Source organism: Ruditapes philippinarum, unplaced genomic scaffold, assembly GCF_026571515.1.
Source record: "Ruditapes philippinarum isolate M1 unplaced genomic scaffold, ASM2657151v2 ctg13309_1_1_1_1, whole genome shotgun sequence".
Classification (NCBI taxonomy): domain Eukaryota; kingdom Metazoa; phylum Mollusca; class Bivalvia; order Venerida; family Veneridae; genus Ruditapes; species Ruditapes philippinarum.
This window is the reverse complement of record NW_026867271.1, coordinates 1-19,956: the sequence shown is the minus strand read 5'-3', so window position 1 is coordinate 19,956 and position 19,956 is coordinate 1. Positions and strand designations below refer to the sequence as shown.

At 31.6% G+C, this 19,956-nt stretch overlaps 1 protein-coding gene across 1 annotated transcript; it reads left to right on the top strand.

Moving 5' to 3' along the window:
• Nucleotides 1-4,089: 4,089 nt before the first annotated feature.
• Nucleotides 4,090-19,378, top strand: LOC132735476 (DNA ligase 3-like; the record flags this gene model as incomplete). The annotated part of the gene is made up of 20 exons (XM_060722429.1): nt 4,090-4,221; nt 6,415-6,566; nt 7,035-7,194; nt 8,342-8,467; nt 8,758-8,922; nt 9,426-9,532; nt 10,274-10,405; nt 10,729-10,808; nt 11,265-11,342; nt 12,171-12,336; nt 12,760-12,915; nt 13,890-14,021; nt 14,746-14,825; nt 15,434-15,521; nt 15,937-16,014; nt 16,403-16,526; nt 16,934-17,199; nt 17,808-17,906; nt 18,374-18,512; nt 19,191-19,378. Coding segments are annotated over exons 2-20 (2,490 nt in total), but the record flags the coding sequence as incomplete, so codon positions are not given.
• Nucleotides 19,379-19,956: the final 578 nt, after the last annotated feature.

Genomic DNA, 19,956 nt, shown 5'->3' with positions numbered 1-19,956 from the left:
ACCTCATGTCCTTCTAAGCACATTGCCTCCATTATTTTTTGTAAAAAAGTAGTGCAAGAAAACAATCATGCATCATTTAATTTATAGCCTTATGAACTGCAATTAAAATAAAAACACAATCAAACTTTAAAATCTAACCATTTTATGTGTAACAGTGAAGTGTGTCTGTTTGTCATGTACACAAGAAATAGGTAAATGATGTTTATTTTCATGGTACTACTTTTTTACACATGTCTTTTTCAAGGTCAGATAAACTACTTTCCTAAGATTTATGTTTTTTTTTTAAGTTTTTTTGTATTTTCTGCAAAAAAATAGCATTTGTTTGTACTAAAATAGACTTTAAACTGGATTTTGCCATTCATGAAATGTGCATAAAACTTTGCAACAGAATGTTTTTGGTCTTCAGAAATGTAGACCATTCAAGGTAAATTTCTTATTGTTATCATTTTTATTTTTGATTAAAATAGCCTTTAAAACATAGAATTGGAAGTGTACTTGCAAATGGCTTATCATATAACAATGTGAGCTTTGTTGTTATATGAATTGTGGCCTACTTTCACTTTGGACAGACTTTGTGAAAACAAACATGGCTGAGAAAGCGGAAACACCTTAATGAAAGTCCATCCGCTCGTAAGGGTACAAAATGCAGCTTTCGCTGAACATATCACCAGTCAAACCACAAACTTATTCTTTTTCACAAACTGGTATGCTGTTCCAATGACGCGAATGAAATGTAACGTTATATACTAAAGTTCAACCAATATATCAACATGTTATTATTAAACATTTAATTTCATAAATATAAATTAAAAATAATTATCAAAAGCAAAATTGTTAAAATCTTATGCCTATAATCTTCTTTATATTGACAAATTCAATCACTAATAAAACTTGATATGCTGTGTGTAAATGTATTTCAAAATGTAACAAATTATAATTTCATGTTTTACTAAAAAAGGGAAATAACAAATTTATATATAGCTATTTATAGCTTTCGAATTTATGTAACAGCAGAACTGCTTTCCGGTTCTCATTCATTAATATGACATGCTGCGAATCACCGACGGGGAAACCAATATAGAAATCGAAAGGAGTTCTTGAATGCGGATTTACTTTTAGCTGTTAATCGAAAGGATTTTTTGCTCAAATCCGGGCCCATGGACAAATAAAATAGTAAACACAAATAGCTCCGCGCCTGTGGGCGCGGAGCAATTAAAGGGAATCCAATGAGTTTTTTTTGGACATGACAGACCTAGAAATATTTTTTTCGAGATTTAAAACAAGTCGGTGTAGATATATACTAATACACATTTTAGCCCGACTTTTTTTAAAAAAAAAGAAAAAAAAAGAAAAGAAATAAAATAAAATAAATAGAGGTATAGAACTAACTTTACAGTCACTTCAGCGTTGCCGTTGCAGTCCGCAAACTTGTACCTTAATAATATCTTTTTAATTTCCTGGTGTATTATTTTTACACTTGGCCACACAGCCCTTGAAAAAGACCTTTGGGTAGACAAAACTAACCTTGACCTTCATTCATAAATGGCCTTGAACTTTAAGGTGAATGTCTAAATTTGTGTTTGTTTTTTATATTAGTGGCTATAACTTTGTTATTTGGATTGTCTTCAAACATAAACATAATAATCCTTTAGGATGGACAGCCCTTCAAGTTAACCAGACAGACCTTGACCTTCTCTGATTAATGACCTTGACTTTGAAGTTCAAATTATGAAATTTTCATTTATTTTTTTTGCAATAACTGGCTGTAACTTTGTTATTATTGAATGAACTTACTTTATATTATATCATAACATTTTTAAGGATAAGACCTTTATGTAAACCAAACTCAAATTGACTTTGACTCTTTATGACCTTGACATGGAAGGTTAAATTATTGAATTTTGTGTTAAAAATTGTCAAAAATTTTGTTATCGTTAAATTAGCTGTAACTTTATAATTAAGTATTCACAAAATTAAAACTTAACTGACGTTCATTATGCTGTATTAACAAATATTCTCAAGAACAAAGTCTTGGCATCTTCAAGAACTCACAAGTCTGTATGCTCGTAAATAGAATACCTTAAACTTAAAAAAATAAAAAGGAACAATCGATTGATCTTTAACCAAACGTTATGCACCATTGGACATTTTCTATGGGGGATACCAAACATATGTGGTCATACCAGAAAGTCAACAATGGGTGTGAACTAGATCTAGTCGCACAGATATTCTGTACAGCTGGAAGAACTTTTTCAATGATACTTATCCGAGTTTTTTCTGTCGTCTGAAAGAAGTGCGCACATTTATTTTATTGGTGTGGCAATCGATATACCTAAAATAATCTATTTAGGAAAATATTCATATATACTTCACGTATAATTATGTATTACAAAGTAGATAATTCCAAAACTTAAAAGCGGTATAACGATAATGTATCTAATCGATCGCAATCAATGGGTAACCAGGCAAACGAAGACAAATGTCTTCCATGTGGAACATCTTTTTCAGTAATAAACATGTTTTCGTTTTTTTTCAATTTAAACATGAATTTAAACAAGAAGTTTCTTTAGAAAAGATACTCGGTCGAAGTAAAATTAGTTAGCTTGCATATGTTATTTTTAAGGTTCCGATACACGTAGAAATTTTAACAATAATTATATAACAATGACATAATAATTTCTTGTAGGTTAGGAAAAAATCAAAACATGTTTAAACATATAATTAAATGATAAGCATATTGGTACTGATGTCCCCTCAACTAGGACAACTTCTGTTTTACAGATACGAAGGATAGTCCAGATCGAAATACCCGGCGTTAAGTCTAAAATTCAATAATATTTATTAAAAGTTCATACAACAAACAATATATTAAATTAATAAATGTGTATAGTCTCTGTTTCTCTTAGGCTTGGTGGTAAAGTATTCCATAGTTTTGGCTAAGCACATTGAAAAAAAGAGCTGTCGCCGTACAATAACAGTTCGATTCTTTGGAAGTACATGTGCAAGTGTTGCTGATTCTTTGATCTCAGATCTCTCATTGGTCCATGCACTTCAAGCAACTCACGCAAATAGCCTGAGGCTTGTCCATGTACATATTGAAAGTAAAAAAAATAAATTATATTTAACACTGTCCGCTACAGTGCCAGCAACCAATATAGATCCTTGAGAGATCAAATCGAGACGTCCACATACACGTTATGATTCGAGCTGTCGTGTTCTGGACACTGTTTAGTCAGTCAGTTTGTTGAAGCCTTTGATGCACCATAAATAAGGGGAGTCCGGATGTGACAAGCGAGTTGATAAAAGTTTTTTGTTGCATTTGGCGTAAAGTATTGTTTGGTATGTTCTTTTTTTTTCGTAGCTGAGCGTAACATGATCTGGACGCTAAGTTTACTTGATGGCTCATATCAAAAACAAGGCATATTTTAATTATTGAAAGATTATTGAGTTTTCTAACCAGCAGTCCATTTTCGCACGGTTTACACGCGCATAAAATTTTAGCAGGTCATTTAAATACATGTTTTTTTCCACATTGATAGTAATTGTGGCTGAGTTGCAATCTGATTAAAGTTTAGATCTATTTAACTGAGCGTTATTAAGGACCTGATTTTTATCAGATTGAGCTGAGATGAGTTGTGAGTAGGGCTCCATGCAAAATTCGTGGGTTATTAAGTAAATTCGCGTCTGAAATAAAAACGGATCTAGATTTAGTTCATGGAGAAAATGCCCTTCCATATCGAACAATTGCCATGTGGATGCCAGTGTTTAAAAGGAAGGTAGAACTAATGTAAAAGATGATCCCCGCTCTGGGCTACCACTGTAAAAGACATCTGCCTTAAGCTGTCGGATGTCATATGCCAGTACACGTAGATCTGAATCAATTTTAATATCATCATTTATAAATAAGGATACTAAAAATCACTTTCGTTACTTTTAGGTATCATATACAAAATACTACTTCTTCTCTGTTTTATATTCTACCAGGGAAAATATCAAGACATTTTAAAATCAATATTGAATAATTTACAATCGAAATACCTCGACTTCTTCTCACGATAGTCATTATCCGAAGACGGGCGGAATAGGCCAATTAAAATCATAGTGATGAAGACGACAACGTTTACGAGTTAGTTTGAGGCAGTGTATTTGCCCTGATCTTCCGTTTCAAACAAAGATAAACAACAACAACAACAGTATTGATGAAATAGATTTCATCTACAGGTAAAGTATTTGGTAATAATTTATTCACTGACAATTTGCTTTTGTGAAATCAATACCAAAAGTTGATTGTTAATGGAAATAACAATTTGCAATATGTGTCACGTATTACTGCCGTTAAAATTTAGTTTTCTACTCTCGATTTTGGCCACCGGTTTTGTTTATCTGTTTATACAAAAGCTCGTGGCCACGTTAATTGATGTGAGGCTGTATCAAAACCACTTTTAATCGCTTTCTATTAATCAGCAGGATTTAAGTTATAACGATGTTCCATAGTTATTTATACTGGAAATAAATAATGAACATATCACATTAAATTTGCAACCTTGAAAAATAAAAAAGTGCTATGTAAGCATATTTCTACATCTATCTACATTGTACGTCGGCGCAATCACACTTGATTATGACGCGACGGGTGGTGCTAGGTCAAGAAAAAGAAATATACAAGAAATGATAGAAAGTTAGAAGAGGTTGGATAGTACAAAGGTAGAGATATAGACAAAAAGTATGGCCAGCTACATTTCGCCTCTTCAACCCAAACAATTCTTTATTTTTTAAAAGCTAGTTCGGAGGATCTTCTGCTTTTAGCAGCCGTATAAATGTGATGTTGCTTTGGAATAAATTTACTTCATACGGCATTGGCAAAGCAGCATTGTATTTAAATTTCTCAAAGGAAGTGGCTAGTTGCATAGACCCCTCACTACTATTTACTCACCATTTCATTTTTAATGCAATTTTTGTTACATATAAAGTTAATGCAGCGATTAGTCCTCATCATAATCTATTGTTTGACAGTTTACAGTATAAATGTAGGTATGAATAAAAAAGTCATATATGTACATGTATAAGGCTAAAGCCTAATCATTAAAAAAAAAACCAAGAGATTTTGACGCAAAAATAAATCTCAGGAAGAAGTTACTCATGTCTTTTGCTTTTGTAACAAACAACAAACATGTCAGTGGAGACAAATTAACTAATAGATCAACACATAGGATTTTTTTAGATCTGTGAGAAAAAAACCCACAAATTCGATTATGTCCCATCCGATTGAACCGATGATCGATTGGGACAAATTTCATCCGATTTCCATCACTAGTGGAGACAAATTAACTAATAGATCAACACATAGGATTTTTTTAGATCTGTGAGAAAAAAAACCCACAAATGTGTGATTTGTTAATTTGTAAAAGACAGTAATCAAAATTCTTCCCAGGTATTAATTTTAAAACCAATTTAAGTTTGACACATTGGGTAAAATTGTTTTACTACTCAGTTGAAAATTTGAAATACCCGATTAATTTTGATATGGTTGGGTATTACCAAGTTAATACTGTTGAAAACTTTTCTGGAGCTCTGTTTTAATAATATAGCAATATGTTCAGCAACGTCTAATATTTTGGACTTCTCACCTTAGGATACATTTTTGAGCATATTAAGCATGGCTACTCAAATAAGACTTTGGCTGACCTAGTTATCTCCTTTGGCATAGATTTAATTTTGATATTTATTATGTTTTTTTGTTTTTTTTCTGAATTAAAATAAAAGTATTCACTTGAAACATTGCATATGTCTCTGAGATCATAGCTTTAATATTAAATGCAAAACCTATTTTGAAAGAAACGGGCATTATTGGTTAAATAACTTTTTGAATAATTTGTTTAGAGTTTAAAAGACGTTCTTAAAAGTATTTCTTGATATACATGTATATGCATTTTTCATTTGAAATGAATGGTTTTATTCCTTCCCTTGAGGTTCAAACATATAGTACAACTCTAAGCATTGTAAACAAATTATTTGATTGACTTACACAATCTGACGCTCATGTATGATTAATGAATGTTAAGTTTTTTTTCCAGGCAATAACAGTGTCTTTTAACTGTTTAATGAGCATCAGCAGGATAGTATACAGCTCTCTTTCTACCACTTGTTTTATTTACAAACACATCTGTCCAAGACTTACAAAGTACTCGTCAAATATCTTAACTTTGAGTTTAATACAGCCTTACAGAGGATATATTGTTACATCTAGATATGTAAACGGTCATTGTTTGGCGCAATCTTCAACAAGTCTTGGAGATTTAAGCCAAACTTTAAAACTTCGAAAAGATATATCAAACGCTGACATACTTGACATTTGGCAAACAGACTGTGTAAGAATTTTATTGACACCAAATCCAGTATTCACATCATTTCCAGGATTGCTTGACACACATAACTACAAAATGGCAGAAAATAGATATTTGACTGGTTATGCCAAATTAGGGACGTCAAGTTGTAAAAAATGTAAACAGAAGATTGATAAAGGAGCCCTGAGAATAGCAAAACTTGTCTCAAATCCATTCTCCGAGGTAGGTTTATAATTTTACTTTGAAATGATTATTAGATCCCACATAATGGGACATATGTATTTCTTTAAATAATATGTTTAAAACTAGGTTTCCAATTTTACTGACCATGTAAAATCAGGTTTAACAGATTGTGTTGAAATTGTGTGGGCAATTTTGGGAAAATTATTGCATTGTGTTTATAATCCAAATCAGAGCAAATTTGATTTTGTTTTTCTAAGCAAATTACCGTCTAAATTCCAGGTCTAGAATGTATTACAATTAACAGCTAAGCACACAAGAATGCTTAGTTCTTAGAATTGGATGTATTAGGATGGTCAGTTTGTGCAACCATTACTTAATCATTTATTGTGTATAAATCATAAAAAAACACATTTTTTTAGACTTTTTGCTTGTACAAGTAATGAAATTGTAATTACATTTAAGGATGTATCTCTAAGATGCATTTATGAAGTTGTGATTACATTTAAGGATGCCGGGGACATGAAACAATGGTTTCATCCTGATTGCGTGTTTGAGCAATTTGTACGTGCACGAGCTACAACAAAGAAGATCGAGGATCCCGATGATTTAGAAGGATTTTCCGATTTAGAACAGGCTGATAAAGATGCCATTCTTAAACTGATCAAAGGTATGTCGTAACTTTCTACCATATCCAATTCTATAATTTTTTCTTTTTTTAATACTTATTATTGTTAACCCTTGACCTGATATATTTCTATAATGGATCTGTCCGGCTTTGAATTTGAAACAGTCCATTTCAAGTTCATGGGATTGTAATATCAAAAAACAATAATTGAGCTGCCTAGCTCTATACTGGTGACAAAGACTGATCACTTTTTCTTCCAGCAGGTTAAGGGTAAATAGCTCCAAATTTTGATAGAAAAAAAAAGGAATATTTGTAATATTATATAATGGTCTCTTTTCCCAACTTGAGCAAAGGTATTTTAATTCATGTAAAGTTTTGTGGAATGTTTGTGACTTATATTTCATTTTCGGCTAAATTTAACCTTTAACCTGCTGAATTTGATAAGTGTATTTTCCCTCCGTTGAATTGGGAGCCATTAAATAATTCAAAGTTTATGGAATACAATAATCAAAAGACAAAATTTAAGGTATCTCATCATAGGAAACTGGAAACTGGTAGCTTCCAGCAAAGTGACTAGCAAGTGGTTCAAGTTAACTGGCAGCATCAAATTTCAACCCTTAACCTACTGAATTCTTGAATGGACTTGTCCAGCTTCCATTTTGGAACTGTCCATTATTGTTTTAGGGGATAATCAAGATGAAAGTTCAAAATTTGTTAGTCAACAGGGTAGAGCCTGGTCATATTGCAATAATGTGCAGGCTGGCGTCAATCTTTGCTGGTGGCAAAGGCTAATCCTTCACAGTTCCAGTAGATAAAGAGTTACACACAATTGAGTTGAAATATTTATAATTTGTTTAAACTAAGGTATAGATTTTGGTTAGTAAGCTTATCTGTTTGATTCAACAGGTAAACAAACATATGTTTTGTATATTTAAATCTCATACTTTTCAATGATGATCAGGTTAGAGATAGAGTGCACATTGTATTACAACATTCTCAGATTATCATTTATTCAAATCTTATATGCTGAAATCTTAAAATATCTCAGGAAAACTTATTTTTTTATGTCCTGGTATAAGTTTGTGATTTTTAGAATTGAATTTTACTCCCAAATCACACAAAAAATGAGCCTTTCATGAGAATCTCTAATTTCTGTAAACTTAATAAGTTCAAATTTCTTTATTTTCAGATTTTCAGGCTAGAACTAGTACCCCAGGGAAAAAGAAAACACCAAAGAAAGCTACACCAGCAAAACCGAAGCCAGAAACCAGCAGCACACCAATAAAACAGGAACCAAAACCTGGCTCCTCATCAGGTAAAATAATTGGTTAACTTGGAGAAAAAAAAAAACACACTCAGAAATGTTTGAAACTATCTACATTCTGCATGGCATGAAAATTAATCTTTTTAACATTTTTTAAAGCATTAAACCTAGATTTATATTTTGTATTTTAAAGCTGATTTTTAGGACAATTGTTTGTGAACTTGTCATATACCATTTTTCATCTTAAAAAAAACAACAACAGAAAGTCTACCATTACTATAGTTATGTGCTACAGGTTTAAAGAATAAAAAAACATTTATTACAAATTCTTTTTTTTATAGAATCTGCAGGAGCAAGCAATGGTTCTGGTCCGGTAAGCACATCAGGTGGAAAAGATGACTCATTTAGAGAGTTCCGGCGCCTTTGTGCCGACATTGCCGAAGAAAACAGTTACACAGGAAAAACAGCTATTGTAAAAAAATTTATCACAAAAGGGTCAAGTGGTGGTAAGTTCTCAACATTTAAATATTTTTGCAACAACCCATGTCTTTAAAGGCACTCAACTACACCAGAAAGATAAAATTAAAAGACTTTTAGGTTTAGCTTTGTTGGTTAACCATCCTAGTAATTATCAATTTATCAGACTTTTATCTGAAAATGTTAAGTCTTAGACCAAGTGTAGAGCATGCAGAATAAGGATTTCTTAGCCTACCAGTTGCAGTAGCAATTGCACATTGGGCAAGAGCAATCTGGTCATAGTCTGCACTGTATATATTTTAAAAATGTCTCTAAAAATTATGAATGGTTTTGTCCAGATTGAACAAGAGATATTAAAGATGGTCAGGGTTAATGTACATGTTATGCAAAGTAAATTGACTTAAATTTCTTTCCTAACATATGCAGCATTGTCTGTAGAATAAGTAATACAATACAAAATTTAGACCAAATATCTTGTAATGATATGAAAGAAAAAACAACAAAAACAACTAGTAAGTACTGTACTTTTCAGATGGTTATGAGGGCAACCTATATCTTTTATTGAAACTACTGTTACCTGGTGTAGTGAAAAGTGTGTATAACTTGAACAATAAACAGCTAGTCAAGCTGTATAGTCAGGTAAGTCATTAATGTGAAACATTAACACTGAATATATCACAGAGCTTATTTAGTTTTCTTTTACCAATTTAAGTATTTGGGATTGCCACTGTCAATTGTCTGTGTAACTAGATTTCACATCTTGGGACTCAGTGCCTTGTAAATGGGAAGGATTCTATTAATTTATTAAGTAATCATGTCTTTCCCTAGTATCATCACAAGTCAGATTACCAGACCCATTCCTAGTGGCAGAATTGCTTATTTTACCCAACATTTAAAATAAATTCCCCATTGAACTGAAATTGTCGATTTTAAAACTGACAAATTTGTTCATTCCTGTATGGTGTGAGACTGATGTTTCAACAAATTTCATTGTCAAATTTTATATTTTTTTTTGCTTTGAATAATATTTGCATTGGTTGGAGTAATAATTTTGCACAATTCAAAATACCATACCAAAAGAGCATGGTACCATATGTTCAATTCTTCACACTTAATCTGCCAAATTTATAAAAATAGACTATTTCTATTGTGAATTGTAACTGTCTATTGAAAGACATAGCAATTTTCAATCTGTCATTGGGAATACAAATGCTGTAGATTAATTAAGAACTGGCCATTTTGCAGCCAACAGTATAGGGCCTGGTCAGACTGCACAGCCAGATGTGCCATTCTGGCTTTACACTATACCTGTGGCATAGGGTAGTCATAATAGTTTCTACCACTTGTAGGGATAATGTCAAGCAATGCATTCTTTTGAAGGTATTCCAAACAAATCAGAAAGCAATGTTGGAGGATTTAGACCAAGGAGATGTGGCAGAGACTGTGAAGGTTTTCTTTGAGCAGAGTAAAGTCCTTCCTCCACAGAAAAAATGTGCTCTTACAATACAAGAGGTATGTTTGCTTATTTTACATTGATATTCCAAGTCATTTGACCATAAATTGAACCTGTATGATGCAATGTTTTTGTAATGGATTTTTCTCATTTTTTGACTTCTGAAACTGTGTATATATAGACATAGTTATATTAGAGGAAGCTTTGTTGTGAAAATATTAGAATTAGACTGCACTGACATATATGACTTACCTTGAAAGCTCTTTAATCTAAAATTGTTAACACAGTTTAGGGTAAGACTTTTATATTATAAAGCAAGGATCCTTGTAATGTAAGTAATGTGTATAGTAAATGTTATATTATTTCATTTCTTTTCTATCAGGTGAACAGTTTTCTAGAGGACTTGACAAAGGTGACAAAGGAAGATGACCAGGAGAAAATATTGACCAAAATTGCTCAAAGGTACACAGCTGTGAATTGAAACTAGTTTTAAAGATGCTTGAAAATTTTAACTTGGCCCCCATGTAAAAACAAAATGTCATACCTGGTCATAGTTAAACAAAGGTTATACTTGAATATAAAATCATTCTTAAACGTCTTTGACTTTTGGTCCAATACTAACCTCAGTTACCGTTTATTGAACTTTTTCACTATTTTTTTTGGCTAAAACCTAACAAACCTGTTTGAATGGTTAAACGTGACACCCTTGGTTATTGTAACCAAGTTACTTTAAATATATTCTTTGTGTTGTTTGTGTTGTATTATTTAAACATTTATTAGATCATACATGATTTAAAAAATCAAGTCTGATGCATATCTTAGCAATTTTGTTAAAAATTTTTATTACTAACAAAAATGTACTTTTCTTATTTCAAATCCATGTGTTAATTGATGTCATTTGTTCTGTTCTGGTTACAGATGTACTGGAAATGATTTGAAGATGGTGATTCGACTGATTAAGCATGATCTCAGAATAAATGCAGGGGCCAAACACATGTATGTTTTTAAAATATAATATACGACTAAAAATGTGCTTAAACCACTTCTGAATGTAAACCATATTTAAAATATCTTGTTAAGTAACAAACACTTTTAAAAATGTACTTTGATATTTGACCAGTTGTAAGTGGTCACCTGAAAACTCTCTTCCAGGTCGTAAACAGAGTGTAATTATGAAGATAGGTTTGGCTGTAAGATTTAATGCTATGAACAAGTTGCCTTCAGGCTATATGAATTAAATTTCTGTTATCTGTTTTAAAAATGATAACTTAACAGTTCGTAAGACATAGACAAAGTTGGTTGTAGACAAAAAATTATGTGAAATTTTATATTAAACTACACTCAAACCAATGTTAAAGACCACCTCCATACACAAATCACCATGTGAATACCCGGTAAAAACCACTTTTCAACAACCCTTCATTGATTAAATAGAATAAAATTACTTTCAAATAAAGACCACTTGTCTTTTAAGACCATCACCCTCCTATCATGTGGATGGCCTTTAATCACTGGTTTGATTGTACATCTATTTTTAATTGGATATGGGCAAAATTTTGATAAAGAGAAAATTACTGTTGCAGCTTTGATTTAAGTAGGTGTTAAGATAGTGTTTATTTACGTACATTGATAAAATGTATTTATTATTTCATTTATAACAATAATAATAATATATGCTTAGATACTTAGAAATCTAAATCAATCTGGCTCACAATTGCTTTAAATAGACAACTTACTCACTGCTTTATTGTGGATAAAAAAATGCTAAAACCAAATGGAGATTCTGAACAAGCTTGTAACATTTGAGGTTATTTCTATTTTTAGACTAGATGCCCTTGACCCAAATGCGTATGCAGCATTCCAGGCTTCACGTGACCTTCGTGATGTGGTGGAGAGGGTCATTGAGAACAAAGGAAATGGTGAAAAACCCGGTCTAGGCAAGAAATTGTCAGTGAGAGCTTCATTAATGACTCCAGTATTACCCATGCTGGTATGTTGATATTTCTAGATTTATTACTGGTTATAAAGATGTCAGACAGGTTATATGAGACAGTAGTTGTAAACTTATATAACTTAAAATGCTAGGCGAGGGTTAAAGTGCAAACAATTGTATTAATACAGCCATGTAACAATGTCAGACATCATTAAAAGAAGTTTATGATAAAGAAGAATTATTTCATTTGAAGAAAACGAAAAAAAATTTCAGTAGGAGAATTTCATATTACTTGCAATACTATGATAATTGCTTCTACTTTTTGTGTTTAGAATGTGACAAATACACAAACTTTGGACACTTCAAAAAATTCAAATCTTTGCAGAATAAATCAATTGCTTAGCCGCGGTATATAATTAATATTTAAGGGATATTGAAAGTTGTGTTTAGTATTTATATGCATCTTGACTGACTATTCAGGCAGAGGCATGTAGATCAGTGGGCCAGGCTATGAAGAAATGTCCCAATGGTTTCTATGCAGAGATAAAGTATGATGGAGAGAGGGTACAGCTTCACAAGAAAGGATCTGACTTTCAGTACTTCAGTAGAAGTCTTAAACCTGTACTACCACATAAGGTGATATATTCTTTATTCTGTACATCAGCCTATTGTACCTAAAAAATCCTTCAAAGGTAGCAAGTAAAGGTAGCAAAATGTGAACAAAGTAGTATTTTGACTTCAATACAAAATACTATAATTTATTTACTATAATAATACCAATTGCCAACAAAGCATAGTTCATGTATATGGCAAATGAGTATTTTTTTGAAACTAATAAGATATCAAACATTTAAAGTTTTTGTGAAATAAAGTGATAGCATTTCTGAGGCATAATGGGCCTTTAATCATATTTCCAAGTGTGATGTTATTTATCATTTTGAGAAGTTGTAAACTCATATCCTACTATATTAAAATATCAATGGGTTATTAATATCCATGACAAATAAATCTGTCGAGGTAAACCATTCCAAATATGGTAAAATATGCAAGAAAAATATCTGACACATGCTTGTGGCTTGCATCAGAATATCTGTCCCTCAGTTACATGCATGTGGGCAGTAATAAGACTTTCAAACTGCAACATATGACATTTATTATCATTCTAAGGCATAAAAATTTTATTGTTCAACTTTTCAAGATTTGATTATACTTGTAGGAAAGGTCTTCGTGTAAAAAATGCATTTCAAAACAAAAAAAAGATTTTCTGACAAGTTTAATGCAGACAGGGTTAAATGGTGCAAAAGTAAAGCTTTTAGAGTATTTTGAAAAAAAATGTTGTATGTTAATATCAGATTGTGTATTCATAATTATTTTCTTTTCTCCTAGATAATGCAATGAATGATAAGGTCCCAACTTTGAAATTTGAAAAGACTGACGATTATTGTACAGATATAACATAGTTTGATTCTTTTGTCTATTAGAATATTAGAAAATAGTTTGTGAAATTTACTGACTGTTACCTGTCAGAGATTTGACTTTGTTCATTGCATTTTGAAAATAAGATAAGGTCTTTCTTATGCAAATTTCATATTTTAAATTATTTTTTTCAGGTTTCACATTTTAAAGAATTTATTCCTAAAGCGTTTCCATCTGGGGATGATCTTATACTTGATGCTGAAGTACTTCTTATCGACACAAAAACTGGGATACCTCTACCATTTGGCACCCTTGGTAAACATAAAGTAAGTCATGTTGAATTTTCATAATTATCAGGATTAAATGTATAACCTGCTGAAATTTTGAAATGGATTTGCCCTGCTTTGAATATGGAATAGTCCATTTGAAAAGGAAGGGATTTCAACATAGAAATACAATACTTAAGATACAAGTAGTATTGAGCCTGGTAAAACTGTACAGATATGCAGGCTGCCAGGCTTTATGGTTGTGGCGATGGTTAATTGCCTTTTGCTCCAATAGGTTATGGGTTAAAGTATTGTCTTCTAGGCAGAATGGGTAGTAAGATCCTAAATCAGAGTTTTATTTTCCTCATTCTTGTGCCGATGACAACGTAGGCATAACACTTTGGTTAAGTTTTTGCAACCAAAGCTACTGAGATGAATGGCTTGAACCTTGTTCTTTATGATTATCAAACATGATGGGCACAGGTCCCATTACTGTGAGTTACCTCTTACAGAGTTATGCCCCTTTTCTAACTGACAAACACTGGTCATAGTTGAGCGTGTTGTCTTACTGACAGCTCTTGTTTCTTTCCTGATGATATAAGATATTAAAAAATTGATTATTCTTATTTTATGATTAGAAGGTATTGTTTTAAAAAAACGTGATTTTAGTCCTGTCTGATCTTGCATTTAGAGTAACTATGCTTCAATTGTATAATATTTGTTTAGCGTATATATAAATCTGATTATCCAGAACACTGGTGCGTTTATGATTTTTTTCTTGTAGAAAGAACAGTTTAAAGAAGCCAATGTTTGTTTATTCATATTTGACTGCCTTCATCTGAATGGAGAAAATATTATGGATAGGTAATTTTTCACATGACATTATTTAAAGAAAAAGCACTGATTTCCATTGTCAGTTCAAACTTGGTCATATAGCAGCCTGTATGTGGCTTGTTATAAAGAATTTACCTAAAGTGTTGTAAAGGTTTTACAAACAAAGTTTTCTATAAAAGATTCAAGAACAAATTTACAGTCGTTTTCATATACTTAAGGTCATATCTGGTCAAAGTTTTAATAAAGAAATCTTTCATGTACTAGTATAGTAACAGTCCAAGATCTGCTACTCAGTACCTATTTTTAAATTGTCTCTATTAATTATAAATGATTTCGTCCATTTTGAAATATGAACAAGTCCATTTAAGATATTTAGGCCAGTAAAGGTTAATGCACTTGATTTATATTAGAAAACATAATTAAACTAAATGTTAAACTGTTCTTTTAGTAGTTTTACTATTAGCTATTGCTTCATGCATGTGTCTCATGCTTTATCCAAAATGTACAAAAAAGTATTCTTCCAAACTTTAAGCTTTGCTATGACTTTTAATGATTTAGAAGGCACAATTACACCCTTAAAACAAGTATATGTACATGTATCTAAGGAGAAATTATTTCTGGAGCATTTTGATTTTCAGACCAATTAAAGAAAGGAGAAAAATTCTTCAGAAGGAGATGATTGAAATACCAAACAGAATTTTGTTTTCTGAAATGAAACATATTACTGTAAGTTAACCAAGATTGTATTTATAAATTTATTCATTCGGTTCCAAGAAATGAACTTTAACGAAAGTGGGGCATCAAGAAAAAACTTTAGAAAAATGTACTAAGGTTTTAAGAAAAGTAAAAAAAATAAAATAATGATTAATAATATGCCATATGAGGCTATTGCCTGATTTGCAGTATTTATCACCATATTTCTACTGCTTGACTAACACATTAAGGGCTATTTTTGCATATTTTGACCTCTTTTGGTAATTTAGTGCTGTTTGCATTGTGTAATTAAATATCATTTCACAAGATTGAACTTTTAAATACATTTTCAAAATTTTCATGAAAATAAGCATGGATCAGAAGATATCCTTGTTTAAGGAAAATATTCTATTGTAGACCAACTTGTTTTAATTCATTGTTGTTATAGGAGGAAGATGATCTCACCGATATGATGACACGGGTGTTTCAGGAAGGTCTGGAAGGTCTTGTACTTAAAGATGTCAATGTGAGTAGAATGATTATTACAAATGATGTTTTTGCATTTTTGTTTTATCTGTTGTCTGTCTATCTGTGTGTGGACAACTATAATTTTAGACAGGCTTCATTCTTTTAAGCTAAGCTTCTTATTTCGATGATAATAATGATATAATAAAGATATATTTTGATATTTTGAACTGTAACCTTGAACCCTAAATGACCTTTGAGCTTCAGCATGAAATTTTCACAAGTTAGGTGATTTCACTTTGTTATTTGTGAACAAATATGGTACAGGTACATTTGTGTTAAAAAAAAAAAACCAAAAAACAAAGCTAGATTTTCTTATGTTTGGTTTAATCCAGCATATAAATCAAAAGAACCTGATGTTGAATTTTTAATATAAATCATTTCAACAGAGTATTTATGAACCTGGAAAGCGTCATTGGTTGAAGATAAAGAAGGATTATTTAAATGAAGGACAGATGGCTGACTCAGCAGATTTAGTTGTTCTTGGAGCGTTCTATGGAACTGGCAATAAAGGTAACATTTGTAATATCTTTGTACTTGTAGTATTAGTATTACATATCTTCAGGTTTCTTCATTGTTTTAGAATAGATGGATAAAGAGCATATGAATTAACCCTAAATCAGCTGGAATTTCCCTGCTTTAAATAAGGAATAGTCTATGCAAAGTTTTAGGGATTTCAATATTAAAATGAAATTATCAAAAGTTAAGTGCGCCCTATCAGCCCCTCATGATAGTATTTAAAATTTCTGCAAGTATGTAAAATTGTATGCTTAAAGATAACAAAAAATTATTATGCAAATAGTTTTTGATCAAAGCATCATTTGCAGAAACTGTTGCTACATATATTAGTCCCTAAAATTGAATTGTAAAGAAAGCCACTGGCACTGTGTCTTTTACATGAGTTCTCTCTATTTCTATAGGTGGGATGATGTCTGTATTTCTAATGGGGTCATATGACCCAAACACTGACCAATGGTGTACTGTGACCAAAGTAGGGAATGGGTTTGACGATGCCACTTTAGAAAAACTGCAAAAAGAGCTCAAGATGGTGAAAATCAGCAAGAATTCTAGCAAGGTCCCAGACTGGCTTAATGTGAAGAAGAATATGATACCAGATTTTGTGTCAGCAGACCCAAAAAGTGCACCAGTCTGGGAGATTTCAGGAGCGGAATTTAGTAAAGCAGAGGTATGATGGTTTATTATTAAATGTTTATCATTTCTGTTGTGTATCATGGTCTTAACCCTTTCCCTTCTGAATTTCCTATAATGGAATAGTCCTGCTACTAATATAGAAGCATCCATTGTAAATCTTAGGGATTTCAGTATCAAACTGATACATTTGAACAGTACTTGCTGTAATCTTGTAGCATTGTCAAGTACTTATTGCAAATATCACTCAATGCGTGAAAAATAACTAATCATAGAAGTGCTATATGAAACCAGAATTTTGTTATTTCATTTACAAAATCAACAAGTTCCTGATATATCCAAGTTTTCCTTGTGCATGATACATAAATTTTTTCTATACTGACTAAGTTCATACAGCATATAGTATATTTATTACATTTTCCTGTAAACCATATATGAATTATTTATATTAACCAGGTTCATAAAACAGATGATATAAGATTTCCTCATGTAATATGTAAATTATTATATATTTATCAGGTTCATACAGCAGATGGTATAAGATTTCCTCATGTAATATGTAAATTATTATATATTTATCAGGTTCATACAGCAGATGGTATAAGATTTCCTCATGTAATATGTAAATTATTATATATTTATCAGGTTCATACAGCAGATGGTATATCTATAAGATTTCCTCGTGTAACGAAGGTTAGAGATGATAAATCATGGAAGGAAGCCACTGATTTACCAAGACTAAAGGTATGATGATAATTGAATATGATACAGTATTAGATTTTCTCATTACTCATAATATGTACAATTTGTATATATATTTATGTCACCTCACACATAGAGGCTAACTTTTATTTCAAATGTCCTGTTTAGTTTGGATGTCACAAATTGTGTCGGCTTCATAGCTTGATTTTTTTCTTTAAAAAGGGAAATATTTTTACCACCTTGAGACAATGTAGAATACACCAACAACATTCTGACTTGACTAGTGCATGTACTGTGATGAACAATCTACCTGCCATACCAACTGGCTACAGGGGCAAAGGTCAAGTTTACCAAGGTCAAGGCCCCTTGGGAGGGCATGGCATTGTCATTCATATGAAGGAAATCTTGTTCTCCATTATTAATTTATATGCCCATGAATTGTTAACATAAATGTATATGTTATAATTTGTAGTAGTCAGTGGATTAATGTTCTTACCTTTGTATTTTAGGATTTGTTCAAGAAGTCAAAAGACACATCAGACATCGTTATCCCAGGAACCAAGAAGGGTAAAGGGCCCGGCAAATCTCCGGCTAAGAAAGGCAAATCTTCCAGCGGCAGTGATACAGATGTAAATGATGACAGTGATGGTAAGATGTTGATACAAATGTTTGGTTGTCTGAAGCTTTTGTTCATGTGTTTGTGGTTTAACCATGTTAAAATGTATGCGTGTGATTAATTTGTGTAAAGAAAATGTGGTAGTGATTTGTCAATAGAAAATGTAGTGGTAATGATTTGTCAATAGAAAATGTGGTGATAATGATTTGTCATTAGAAAATGTGGTAATCATTTGTCAATAGAAAATGTGGTAATGATTGATCAATAGAAAATGTGGTAATGATTGATCAATAGAAAGTGTGGTAATGATTGATCAATAGAAAATGTGGTAATGATTTGTAAATAGAAAATGTGGAAATTATTTATCAATAGAAAATGTAGTAATAATTTATCAAAAAAAAATGTGGTAATGATTTATCAATAGAAAATGTGGAAATGATTTGTTAATAGAAAATGTGGCATTGCTTTATTGATGTGAAGTATTTTAATGTTTTTACCATTTTAATAATGTAATGATTTGTCAATATGAAATAAGGTAAAGTTGGAAAGTTTCTTTTAGCTGAGTGACTTACTACCAATTTAAAGAAAGTCATAACACTGGCTGTTTCCTTCCAATATATCTTAAATATTCTTGAATATGTCCTATAATCCTACCCAATTAAAATTAAATAATATAGAATTTTATTTAGATATTTTAAAATTTCATCCAGCAAACAGCAATGCAACTCCTGTGAAATCCAAAAGTACATCGGTGTCATCTACACCTGGCGAGTCTTCAACACCTGGTGGGACTGTTGGAATAGCCAAATACTTTTCGCCAAAAAAGGAACAAAATTCTCCAACAAAAGCAATCAAGCGGACCAATGAGAATGGAAATGAATCAAGTCCAGCTAAGAAAGTAAGTGATGGTCATATAGATAGAATTCAAAGTAGAATTTTCCACTTGTTATCCTGCTGTCAATATTTATAAAGAACGGAATGGCAGATTTTTTTTATTGTCAAAGTCTAAAATGAAATAAAATTCTTCTGATTTATAAGATTTTAGAAATTAAAACTTGTCTCTACCAGCTATTGAATCCCATAGAGAGCTTTAAATTCTTTTTGTGATTAGCTATCTTACAAAAGTATAAATTCTCCTCCAATGCTTGTCTAAGACTAAAATAAATGTGAGGGGGCCACTGGATGGCTTGCCTCACCGGTAAGATGGATGGGTGTAGTGTTGTGACTTACAACCCAACAACAACAAAAATAAAAATATGAAAAAGTATTGGTACTGAATTAAGTCTCCTAATTTAGTCACATAAATTTTCGATTAAATAAAACATTTAGCATACACTCTTGTTTTCTCGAGGCATTTTACATGCTCAGAGCTTAACTCATTCAATTTTCTAAATAAATTTGTTCAACAGTGCTTTATAGTTTGCTTTAAGCATGATTGAAAGATAGAACCAACTTTCAAGCCATGTCTTACATTGT